Genomic DNA, 13,200 nt, shown 5'->3' on the forward strand with positions numbered 1-13,200 from the left:
TCCTCAGTCACTGAGTCATGTCCAACTCTTTGTGGCCCCATGGACTGTAGTCCATCAGGCTCCTCTGCCCATGCAATTTTCTAGGCAAGAATTCTGGAGTAGGGAGCAATTTCCTACTTCAGGGGATCTTCCTGACCCGGGGCTCAAACCTGCATGTCTTGTGTCTCCTGTACTGATGGGTGGATTCCTTACCACTAGCACCACCTGGTGAGCCTGTTAAGAGAAGAATATTACATTAATCTGTTGGGGGTGGGGACAGGAGTTTAACAAGCAAGATTTTGCCTGTATTTCCCAACACTGTCTGAGACAGAGATGGCTAACTATGTCCAGAGCACTGCTGGTAGGTGTATCCTTATTAAAAAGAGGCTCCATCAGCTCTCCTGGCTCAGTGACACTCCTCATTAAGATGACCTATTTTGATTAGAATTAACCACTTCCCAAGTAGACTGTCCTACTGGGGTGACAGTGCGCTGACCAAATTATGAAGTTTCCGTTCTACTCACAGTGATATTAATAAATTCATTAGTTGACGTCTTGCTTCTCTGTCAGTCTCCTGGTCACTTGCTAAATATAAGTAGATTCCATAATCCCAAATATTTCTGGACACACACATACACACAAATTGACATTTATGGAACTGGAAAAGCAAAGTCTATTCATTAAGTTGTGTCATTCTATATCCAGATACCACAAACCTGTGAAGTCCTGTTTCTCTGTATGACAACTGTATTTTATCTAAAAGTGAACCACACATTTTAAGAGAGAAAACTAACAAAATATAACACATGTGGAAGAGAGTAGTCAGGAAAGTAAAAAGTCTGAAATCCCTGATATTTGAACAAATTTGAACATGCTTAGCTTGAGACAGAGAAGATTGAGACCGCTGTCCTCAGTCGTCACTCTTGCTGTCGTTTAGTTGCTCAGTCGTGTCTGACTCTTTGCAATCCCATGGACTATAGCCTGCCAGGCTCCTCTGTCCAAGGGATTTCCCAGGAAAGCATACTGGAGCGGGTTGCCATTTCCTTCATCATTCTTTCAGTGATATAAAGTTATCTCTAACTCTGTGATGAGAATCAGTTGAAATCTGTGTAATGAAGAGTTTTTCAATTTATACTGTCCCAGGCCTGGCACAGGCATGGTTCAGTAAGTCTGGACACATGGGAAATGTTCACAGTGTTAGCTATGATTGTGTTGTATTACAAGATGTTGTGGGAATGCAAAGGAGGGGTACCTAACTCTGAACAAGAGGTGCGGGATCAAGGAAGGCAACCTCAAAAGTAGAGATACCTAAGCAGGGTATGAAAGAAAGCACGGGAGTTACCCAGAAGAGTGTGGGAGAAGGAATTCCAGAAAGAAGCATGTAAGATTCAAGGTCAGAGAAAGCTGCAGAGGTGAGTAGAGGGGGTAATGAAAGAGAAGGCTAGAAAAGCAAAAGGGCACCACTTCTTGAAGGGACTCAGGTCACAGGCCATGGTAAGGAATCTGGTGGAGATGATGGAGAATCACTGGAAATTGTAACTGTGGGAGTTACATAATCCGATTTATGTTTGAGGAGAACCCTTTTGGCAACCACACATAAAATGGACTGGAAGAGCACAAGGCTGGTAGCAGAAAAAGACGGTTATTTCAATAATTTGGAGTCCACATGAAGATACTGACACTGTAGAAAGAGCCGAGATGGGGACTTCCCTGGTGGTCTAGGGGCTCAGACTCCATGTTTCCAGTTCCAGGGGCCCAAGTTCGATCCCTGAAAGGGAACTAGATTCCACATGCTGCAACTAAGAGTTTATGTGAGTGATAAACAAGAGGAGAGTCAAGGATGATTTCCAGCTTTACGGCTGGGACAACCAAAGAGAATAATACTGTGCACTGGAGGAGGTAAGAAGCCTGAGACAGATTCCGGGAAAGGAGAAGGTAACACTGAGTCTTCTGGAAAAACACCCAGGTGGTGATGTCTACGAAAGAGATGAGCCACTGGAGTCTCAAGCTCAGAAAAGGGGTCCGGTTTGAAAGTCATCATCACAGAGTAGTCACTGAAGGAAACATCAGAGCCTATGAGATCATCCAGACCCCAGAGTGTGAGAAGTAAGCAGAGGGTTGGGGACAGAGGGCTGGAGAACACCAATCACTCAGGACAATGAAAGTCAGTGATTTCATGATCTGTTAAGTTTCTTTTCTTTGCAAGGAACTGAAATATTTAGGCAAAGACTAAACACCCACTTACCAAGGATTAGGGGGAATTCACAGCACAGAAATGGACTATCTGACCTCAATAGGATCTTTCACCTCTGAAATGAGTCAAAGACTTTAATTCAATCTAGTATTTCTTACAATCTGAGAAAACTTTTTATCACCACTACAAAAAAACTAAAATCTTACTTTTTTTTTCATACTTAATTTAATTCTTTGGCCATGTTTGTTCAAGGATGAAAAAACACTTTGAGGAACTAAAGTTTCTTGTTTGATAATGTCTCCATAAAGGGAAGGAGTCCCTGACTGACCAAGACAGGAGAGCACAGGCTCTCACCTGATTTCTTGTTCTATGTCCCCCTCTATGGGTCCTGTTATACGGTTGGTATCTGGATGTAGTTTTACCCAAACACATGTGCCTACTTATTCTTCCTTTCCCTTTCTGTCACCCTGTGCCTGACTGGGGCTAGACTTAACCTATGGTTTTAAGTCTTGAAGGTTTTCCGAAATGTAGCTATAATTTCCACTAATATTTAAAGTGTATTGGCTTTTGTTTCCCTTTCTGCTCAATTCTAAAAACAGAGACACAGGTATATAAACACATTTAAAAAAATTAAATCCAGAAATGTTTGATTAAAACAAATTGTCATTTTTGGCACAACAATATACCCAGAGTATTTTTAGAGAGGACTTAAAATTTCACCTTAAAAAATGACACTGGTTCTACCCAGAGACACTTGGAACAGGTGTCAGAGATATTTGACCTCTTTCAACCATAAGCACCTTTCTCCTGCCCCGAGTCAAAACCTGCCCTGCCCCTCTGCACGCCCTCTCTTTCTTCTCCTGCCCTTGTCTTTCACTCTCTTCCTGGCAGTACCCATAAACTTTTACTACCACTAATGGTAGTAAAGCTAACACAGCTGCCACCCCCCCAACCCTTCACCTAGAAATACAATGGGTATAAATCTAACTGGAGTCTACAATGAACTTTTTGGTTGTCCTTAAAAAACAATTTAACTATATTCTGTGTCAGTGGCCCAATCCACAGGACAGGAAAACAAATGGCTGAAGCAAGTAAACTTTTGTGGAAAGAAACCACAAATGCTTTTTAGCTCTAGCAGTCTAATGGGGAGGCTCAGAACCAGACTTGCAGATGCAGGTTTCTAAATGAGCAAAACAGAGAGAAACAGGACAAACTAGAGGTAACGGTTGACACCATTTGAAGTCTAGAGTCCTACTAAGTAATTACAACACAATAAGCATTAGAGAAGATGGTGAAAAAAAAAATCAAGGCTAGATCCAGAATAAAAGGACTTCAGCACTAGATATTACAATTCTGGGAAAGTTTTAGGGGCACCATAAAACTTTATGGGAAAGGTAAATAATTATGTTCCTCTCAAGTCAGGTGCTCTTGAAGCTGTGTTCTGGTGCTGCACTCTCATACAACAAGCTTACTTGCTTCACACATTCATCAAAGGAAAGGGTTTTAGGATTTTTTCCTCTCTGGCTAATGGTATCATTACCTTTTCTGTTTAATTTCACAAAATGGGAGCAAGAGACAATGTATCCCTGGCAGCCGACTTGGGAAACACAGCAGAGGTGCTTCCAGGAGGCTATACGAGGCAACAGAAACATTTCCTTACAAAAGTTCAGAGTGCTGAAGCTAAATAAACTAAATATGGAAAAACATAGCAAATAAAAAGTTATTTTACCAGGACAAGTTCATTTATCTTACCTAGCCTCTTGTCCCAACACTAAAGTAATCCCCAGTCTCTCACATTCTGTGCTATTATATCTTCCTCCTGCTCGTTGGCCAGAAAAACTCCTACTCACCCTTCAAGTCTAAGCTCCAACACCACCACCGCCCTGGAAACCTTTGATTCTCCCAACAGGTGCTCCTTTTCCTTTCTTCCTGAGTGCTCCTTCATTACAGCAGCTATATGCTATTGCAATTATCTCTAAACTTTGAGGTAGCTCGGCAGTTGCTTGCCTGCTTTGAGGGTACAACTCATCTTTCCATCATTGCATCTCCTGGAACAGGACACAGACCTCACATGTAATCACAGAGGCAAAGAACTCCCTATGTCTCAGCATGAAGGGCCAACACTCACCCATCCAAGTCTCCTTTCCAATCCCACCAGGTTTATTTATTTATTTTTTTAATATAAATTTACTTATTCCCAGCAGGTTTAGAAAATTTCACTATCAATCCTTTTGGAGAAGGAAACGGCAATTCACTCCAGTATTCTTGCCTGGAAAATGCCACGGACAGAGGAGCCCCGTGGGTGGGCTACAATCCGTGGGGTCATGAAAGAGTCAGACACAACTGAGCACGAGTGCAATCTCTTAGATTATTTAAAGCAGCCTCTTCCTCGGTCTTTCCATTTCCAGTCCATCTTCCCTTGAATCCGTCCCATATACACTACTGCCTCTGTAATCTTACTAAAGTAGAACTTTAATTAAATGTACCAGGTTGCACAGTTGATGATGCAGAGAATGAAAAGTTGAAAAACACCTGTTCTCTAAGCTGAATGGGCTCAAATCCAAAAGGGCAGAGAAAGAAGTAAATAATTAACACAAAACTCATCAGGTGTTATAGAGATATTTCAAACTCATGCTAATCCCTCCCCTGGCATGTCTTTCACTCATAAATGGACAATTTCTATTTCACTTTATATAGGAAGCCATACTAATCTCTCCAGCCTGAAGCACTCTTTTCTCCTTCTGTTTCCCAGTACCCTGTTACTTGCTTATCACTTTCTGCTTGATTTACACTTATTTGTACTCATACATTATGTCTCTTACTGGATTGAACCTTCCTAAATAGAAGGGCAATCCCTTTCACTTGTCTCTATTTTGCCACGGTACCTAATAAAGTGTCCAGAATATAGTTGATAAATGTTGAACTGTGATGATTAAGCTCATGAAAATATTATGAGTCTGTGATTCCTCGAGGATTTGCCAGTATTAAGAATATCAGTGGGTCAAATAATACACACAATTCAAGGCTGAAATTTTTCCACTCTCGCCACCAAAATACAAAGTCTACTCTGTTTGGCAAAGTAATAGTGGACATAAGGAGAACATCCTCAACCAGATTTGAAAGATGTGTCCAAATTCAATGGGTCACTACTGTAAAAACACAACAAAAGGCAACTCCCCAGTCTCTAAAGTCAGCCCCTGCTTACACACACAGAATCATTATGAAGGGCAAACATGTTATGGCATTTCCGTAATGGGGGCAAGTCAATGGACAAGTGCTCAGCTAAGTAAAAATGTCCACAGCGGGGCAAACACTAAATTTAATAAAGCAAGATACAGGTACAAGATAGTATTTCAAAAATGGATCATTCAATAAACTCTCTGATCACTCAAATTCCATAGGTGAATACTTGAAGCTTGTCCATCCTTTAAAGCTTTTAATTGGTTTCCTAAAACAAAGCTACTGGAAGACTCCTCACCAAGCCCTCTTTCTTTAATTTCACTTTTGAAACAATATCTATCCTCCCTCCAGCCATTCCTTCATCATAATTAATCTAGTTAAACCCAACAGCTGTGTGCAGGATGAGGCAGACAGAAACTTAACTATCACTCACCTGAACTGTAAGAATTGAGGATTTAAAACAGTTCATGATTCAAAATGCAGAACTAAAATTCCAATTTCTCAATTTTGACCAAAAAAGCTCAAAACTGTAAGACCCTTTAGGAAAATGCTGTGCTACAATGATATACATCTGCTCCCAACTGGTGTGAAATCAGAACATTTAATCACATCATTTATTTCAGCATTAAAATTGCTGAGGCCCAAAACCATCTCATCAACTAACTTTGCAGAAGCCTTAGCAAACTACCTTTGGCAGCTTTTAATCTAAAGACACAAATTTAAGTTTGCTTTGAGGATTAACCAAGAAAATGTCTAAAAATGCTTTGTAAGACTCTAAAGCACAATACAAACATAAGGTGTTACTAGTATTCTTATAGTTAGCTCTCGCCAAGAGTAGGTCCCCCCTTATAGGAAATCTGAGCAGAGCTGAAGTTATTTCTGTATACTTTTCCCAAAGGAATTTATGTTCTATATCAAAAATGTAAATAACTCCTAAAAAAAGGAGGGAGGAGAGGAAAGAAACAAAATTCAGGTGAGACTAGAAGGAGGAGGTAAATTAAATAGCACAGGAGAAGTTTTTTGTAATAAAATAAAGCAACATAAGAGAAAGCAACCCTGGATCTCAGAGATCAGTTTCTAACCCTGCCACTTAACTATCTACTCAGCTACTCCTGTGGCCCTGGTCCCTTCACCCCTCTAGGCTTCAGTTTCCTTGTTTGTAACTAGAGATAACAGCTCAGACAGTTGCTGTGGGGTTAAATGAGATAATATTTATATAAAGCACTCAGTACTATATCTGGTACATAGTAAGTATTAAGCTAATGATTACTGTTGTTGGTAAAATTATTACTTGACCTGTACCCTGATTGGTGACATTCAGGAAGAAAAAGGAGCCAAGAACATGTCAGCAGGGAAGATGAAATACAGAGGACTAAGTCTATATTCCACTGCTGGGTGACAACATTTGGGAAACATGGATTACCACAAAGCATTTTTCGTGTTAAATACACAAATTACTTACTGTGCTTCCAGGACTGCTGAAGAATCTAGAGAAGCGTAGCCAAAATCTCCAAGTCATAAAAGCTGAAGAGCAATGACTGTATAGAAGGAGAACAGGACAAAAAAAAAGTGCTTAGTGATGTGTAACTTTCAATTTTCCAAATATTCATAGAAAGAATGAAAGTGAGGCTCCATAGCAAAGCTACCACAACTCTGCTGACCCAAAATAGATGGTTTCAGCATCATGTAGAATCATTTCAGTTTCTACCATCTTGTTTTTTATTCTGGGGAAGTGGCTATATCTGTGATTGATTTTGAGATGATGTGTGTGTGTGTGTGTGTGCGCGCGCGTGAGCATGCATGTGCTCAGTAGCTCAGTCATGTCCAACTCTATGCAACCCCCTGGACTGTAGCCCATCAGCCTTCTGCGTCTATAGGATTTTTCCAGGGAGGAATACTGAAGTGGGTTGCCATTTCCTCCTCCAGGGAATCTTCCTGACCCAGGGGTCGAACTCACATCTCTTGCATCTCCTGCATTGGCAAGTAGACTTTTTACCAGTAGGGTCACCTGGGAAATCATTATTAACGCCATCATATTTGATAACTGCAAAAACAGTAAAAGCGTCCTAAAATTAGGAAGAAGAGGAATTGAATCCCCTCCTGAAGCAGATGAAGAGATAGCAAATAATTGTAAAAGGTTAAAAACAATGGACACTGCCTTTGCATATGAGCTCAGCGTCTTAAACACTCTAACATGTGAAAAGTCTGCATCCATGGATATTAAGACCCATGTCACCAACCAGAGATCTGATGTGAAAGTAAGTGAAAGTGTTAGCCATTCAGCTGTATCTGTTTGCGACTCCATGGACTGTAGCCCACCAGACTCCTCTTCTGTCCATGGAATTCTCCAGGCAAGAATACTGGAATAGGTACCGATTCCCTTCTCCAGGGGATCTTCCCAACTCAAGAATCAAACCCAGGTCTCCTGCATTGCAGGCAGATTCTTTACCACTGAGCAATATGGGAAGCCCCATGGAACCAATAAGAATCAGCAAAAGACCAGGAAAACAGGAAACATTCCATATGGGTGGCCAGAGAATCAACACCCACTTGGGTTGTCAACCTGTCTAGGGTTAATTCAGGGGAAGGCAAAGAGCTTAAGAATTTAAAAGCTGAACACAGTACAAGTACTACTGTCATAAGCCACAGACAAATTGCCAAAGTTCGAGGCCTTTCTGAATTTACACAACATCAACATGAACGGTCAACTCACTATCTGACCTGTAACTGCTAAGGTCTGAGGGAGGTTACAGCTCTCAGTGGACTTTCATTGGAGACAAAACTAGCCTATGATGGGAAAAGATGCCTCCAAAATTACTATCAGCAAGGAGGTGAGGGTATGTCTGGTTTCCCTTTGAGTTTGCCCAACTCATACTCCTCCTTACTGAGAATAACCTTTCAAAATAAAACCTGTACTTAAAGGAATGTGTAATTTTTCTTTTTTAATAACAAAGCAGAGTAGACTTAAAAGCATCTCCCTGAAATTATGGTCTGAAGATCCCCAAAATTTTGTCAATCAGGCGGTGATAAATGGAAATAATATGCCATCACTACTAATTCAGGCTGTGTGGAAAAACATTTTTTTAATGTGTTTTGCAATCTGTGTCTTACTATAATAATATACATACACTGGGCTCTAAATCCTGGATTTTGTTCTGCCACTTTTTCCCATTAGGTTTTAAGCTTGTCAAGGTTTCCTACAATCTACCACACTCACACAAGGAGAGGATACTTATATTCATTCATAAAAACTGTGCCCCTAGAGCTCTACTTAATACTACGAGTACAGCTGATAAGGGCTCTGACAAAGGTCTGCATCTTGCTGGGAGGAAAGGACAGCTAAGTATCCATATGGTTAGTATGGTCTAATGATAATTTTTTCCCCTTATCTTTAAATTCAATTTAAAGTGACTTCAATACCTAACCAACAAGTGCAAACCACTCCTGAAACTGCATAAATAAAATCAGTTGGACCATTCATTCAACAAAGAAGCATTTACCAAGTAGCCTAGTACTGGGCCCAGTGCAATTCTAGAGTACCTTTTATTTCACAACCCCAAAGAGCTTTCAAAGTTGCCCTAACATAAAAGTATCAGTGACTGAACTTCTCTCATTTTATACAACACTATTCAAAACACTGATTCAAGTGTTCAACACTATTCAAATTCACTGATTATAAATTTAGCTGTTGTGAAAATAAAAAACAAAAAGGGCTGCTGAGACTGACGTTCAATAATTAAATTCCAACTTCCCAATTCAATCCAAAAAATACCCAGTGCCAAGTGGTTTTAAAAAATTACAAGCCAAAATATACAATGATTCAAACATTCCACTAGGCAAAGGAATTAACATAGTTACAACTTCTCTCTTGTAAACCCTTGCTGGTACTGCTACTAGGTAATGAATCAAATTTATCAAAACCCCACTCAAGGATTATACCGTAATGTGCACCAAGAGCAATTTCTAAAAACGGAGTCAGTATCTAACATGCCAAAAATAACGTATTTACTTGGGTTTTCACCACTTTGGAGCTCTTTCTAGAAAACAGGTCCCTAAATTTAGGTGTCAGATGAATGAATGCATTTTCCCAAACCAACATCATCAAAAGTGGAAGAAAAATCAAGGAGACTGGTTAAGTACAAGGACACAAGTCAGAATTCCTGGGTGGGAACCCCTGCTTTACCATTTTCTAGATACCTCAATTACTCTGTCTGCAAAATGGGAATAAAAACATCCACTCCACACAGTTGCTCTAAGGATTAAACCAAGGTAGATTAGCACTGTAACGGCTTAGGAGAAAGCAGCATTATATACAGTGTTTGTTTATGATGATTATCATGTGACTAGATCATCTCAATCATCTATACAAATGTCTTTCCTTGATGAAAGCCTTCTTTAATTGGCCTAGTAGAATTTAACCCCTTCCTCCTCGGCTTCCCCACAAAATGGATTGTGTATTATATTTATTTAGGAATATCTTCTTCCCACCAGGTTAAAGACAAAAGACCACAGTTCATCTGAGTGCACAGGGCAGCAAATACTACTCATTGTTGCCCTTCAGTTCCTTCTCTCTAAAGGTTCTGAACAATAATACTGTGTCAATCAATTAGAAAACATTTACCTGGAGAAAGGAGCTTTATGTAATCAGCACACATCAGTACCGGACATACCTAGGTAAACACTCTCTTAAGACTTAAACAAAAATTTGGGAGGTGGGGAAGAAGGATTCACTTAATATCTTTTAACTACTGACCAAGGTTATCTTTTTAAATTAATTTTTTTAATTTCTTATGCTTTAAAAGCTCTCTCATTATTTCATTCAAAAAGTCTATGGTGTTTTTAATATAGAAATACAGTAGCATAATTTCCACATATGTCAAGTCAACCTAATCATAACTTACCCATCTGCTAATTTTAACATAATCTTGGGGTTGCTAGATGACAATATGCTTGCCTGATTCACCCTCCATTGTTTATGTAAAATCATTTTCACATTACACTGAGATGCAAAACTTTCTGGCTTTGATTTGTGCCCTTTTCTGTCTCTCAAAAAAGTGCCACACACATGCAAAAGAGCCTCCAACTTATCCCAGATCACTGGTTAAACACTGTCTAAAGGGTTATCCAACTTTGCTAACATGATGCTGCAGCCCTAACTTTGAGAGAACAGAACTTTTCTGAGAACAAATGGCTGAACTGAGGCTGCTGCTTTATTATCCCTTTCTACAAACTGTGATTCTTCCTTTGTTTTTATAGTGTGTTACCTTTAGAAATTATTTTTTTCAGCATAAAAACTGCTGAGGACACCTTATTTGCACAAATATTTCTGGTCTCCACTCTATGATTTATTTAAAAAGAAACTCAAAAACAAAAGGCTAAAGAAGAATTGCACTCATTTAATGTGGTTTTCCTAAGTCTAATTTTTTTTCATTCCCCAGTGGCAGGGGCTTCCAAAGGATTACAAAGACAACACCGAATTTGTTTCTCATTCTAAACATATCCCAAGTAAACGGGGAATGTTATTAGCCATCTTAACAAGGAGAACACCATAAATGCTAAGCCAGATTTAAAAAAAAAAAAAAAAAAAATTTTTTTTTTTAATCCATTGTACTTCCTCTGAGATCAGAATCTTTTACAGAAAGGTACTTTGATGAGTCTATGCAATGAACAAATGTCATCATAACTTAAACATCCTATTTTAGACGAATTTCTCTCCCCTCATATACTCACAAGAATGGTCAATTCACATACAATACCTCTCAGCTCCTGGATAGACAGTATAATAAACTTAATTGTTTTATATATCCTGAGGCATACAAAGAAAAACCAAACACAAAGAGGCTTCCAGTATCTTATATACATTTATGACCGAGACAAAGAACTTTCAAAAACCTGCCCTCAGTAAGCAAAACTGGGCTTCAACAACAATAAACCCTGCCTTAAAGTGAGGAGACCTGACAAGTATAAGGCCTAACCCCGTCCCCCACTCACAGCCCCCTAAAAACCAAGTCTCACTCCCAGCTTACAGCTGGGAGGCATAACTGAAACACTTAGAGCTGTTTCCTCAGATTTGAGTAGTATTAAAGCTAATACTCAGGCCACCTTTTCCAAGCAATTGGCTTCTATCAAAACTTATCCCAAGTTGCGTGAAATAGACAGGAGCGTTGGCTCTGCATTTTATCAAGTGAGGAACACTAGCATCATACTTTCTGGACCAGCCACTACTCCCTGCACCACCAGCTCTCCCCGCCCCCCTCCCCATTTCTTTTTATGTCTTTCCTCCAAATGCACAATACGAAAAGCGGTCCCATAAAACAAAAGTAGTATCAGTAAACGGGAGGCCACCGATTTTGAAAATAAAGTTAGTTCTTTTGCTCTCTACCTGGCAACTTTTAAGGGTGAAATGTTTCCTTCCTCCATCGGACACAACCTTCCCTATTTTAACCCATACCAAACAACCACTCGTTCGTCCCCTCGTAGTAAAGGTGAAAAAAAGGGAGTGGGAGAAAATGATGGTGCAAAGAAGGGTCTAGGATTCCAGCGGTAGGGTCCGATTTTGAGAGACCGGCTTTAAACACTCCTTGACTTCTGGGAGCTGGACGGCTTTTACTGTGTCTGTTTGAGAAATGTTTAGCAATCTGACGCATCAGTTTTTAGGAATGGTACACAAACAGCCCCCACAATCTAAGAGCCATGCCCAGAAGCCTTCCCCTCGCTGGCATCGGCTGGAGGGCACCGGACGGGAGAGCAGGGGATACAGGGGAAGGTCCACGACATTTGTTATTGTTTATGAAGCCCAGGCAGGGACAGAGAGCCCGGGGCTCGGGGACCGCGGAGGCGAGAGGCCAAAGGAGCCAGGAAGGACAAAGATTCCTCCCCGGGCCCCAAGCCACCTCTCCGGACACCGGGGGCCAGTATCACCCCAAGGAACAAGAGGGCCAAGGCCGTCACCGGAGCTTCACTGGAGATATTTCCAGCCTCGAAATCAGCCCGGCTTTCCCTGGACACCCTAAGACACATAAGATCTTCTCCTGATCCGGCTCTCAGAGTTGGGGCCGGAGCGGTAAGCCGTACCCCTAGCCTCCTCCGCGAAGGAGCGCCGCAACAGCGCACTCACCTGCCTCCGGTCGCGCCCGCGGCCGGCTCAGCCTCCGCACGGACCGCAGCCGGCCCGGAGACCGTCTGCTCCCTCTGCCCGCTCCGCCCTCGCCCCGCCCCCGGGAGGTGGGACCCGCCGCCGCGGAGCCGGAATCTCGGGGCGGCCTCCCAGAACTCTCGCGAGCCCTTCCTCCTCCGTTTCCAGGAGGCTTTGCCTGTCTCTGACGTCATACGCAGCACAGCCGGAAGTAGCCTTCTGTCGTCAACGCAGGCATCCCTCCCCGCCCCGCCCCGCCACACACACGCCCCACCCATCTGCGCCAGGTGAATTCCTGAGTAGCCCTGAAAGAGTTGTTCGAAGAATGAACGCCTCCCTTCCTCATCAGCCTCACCTCACCTCCCTCTTCTCTGCTGAAAGCTAGAGAGTTCAGGCCACTCTTGAGTGACCCAGGGTGTTGCCACATTGGTCACATGTCCTACATGTGACCAGAGTTTTTCTTGATGCTTCACAATGCAAAGTGAGTATTAAAGATAAAAGGGAGCTTAAACATCATTTCTATTAATCTTTTGGAACCTTTTGCAGAGTAGGAAAATGTGGTCAACAAAAATGGATTGGCTGATCGTGTTGCCTAACTAGTAAGTCAGTGTTCCTTGACCCTTTTTCTTTTCCATCATGACTCGATTGTAGAGACTTGAGAGGGATTCACATTTGGAAAAGCTACAAACACACACACACACACACACACACA

General features: G+C 41.4%; 1 protein-coding gene across 2 annotated transcripts in view; it reads right to left on the reverse strand.

The window, feature by feature from the left end:
* The window catches only part of STK38L (serine/threonine kinase 38 like), an 82,530-nt gene extending 70,020 nt beyond the window's left edge, over positions 1–12,510 (reverse strand). Inside the window, exons 1-3 of one of the 2 annotated variants that reach the window (XM_059886351.1) lie at positions 12,471–12,510; positions 6,816–6,891; positions 150–213 (exon numbers count right to left, since the gene is read on the reverse strand). In XM_059886351.1, the coding sequence (XP_059742334.1) occupies positions 150–213; positions 6,816–6,872 (121 nt within the window). In that variant the 5' untranslated portion in view covers positions 6,873–6,891; positions 12,471–12,510. The remainder of the gene's footprint in view (positions 1–149; positions 214–6,815; positions 6,892–12,470) is intronic. The other variant, NM_001101092.2, reaches the window with a different exon arrangement.
* Positions 12,511–13,200: the final 690 nt, after the last annotated feature.

The sequence above is a fragment of the Bos taurus genome, chromosome 5 (assembly GCF_002263795.3).
Source record: "Bos taurus isolate L1 Dominette 01449 registration number 42190680 breed Hereford chromosome 5, ARS-UCD2.0, whole genome shotgun sequence".
Classification (NCBI taxonomy): Eukaryota; Metazoa; Chordata; class Mammalia; order Artiodactyla; family Bovidae; genus Bos; species Bos taurus.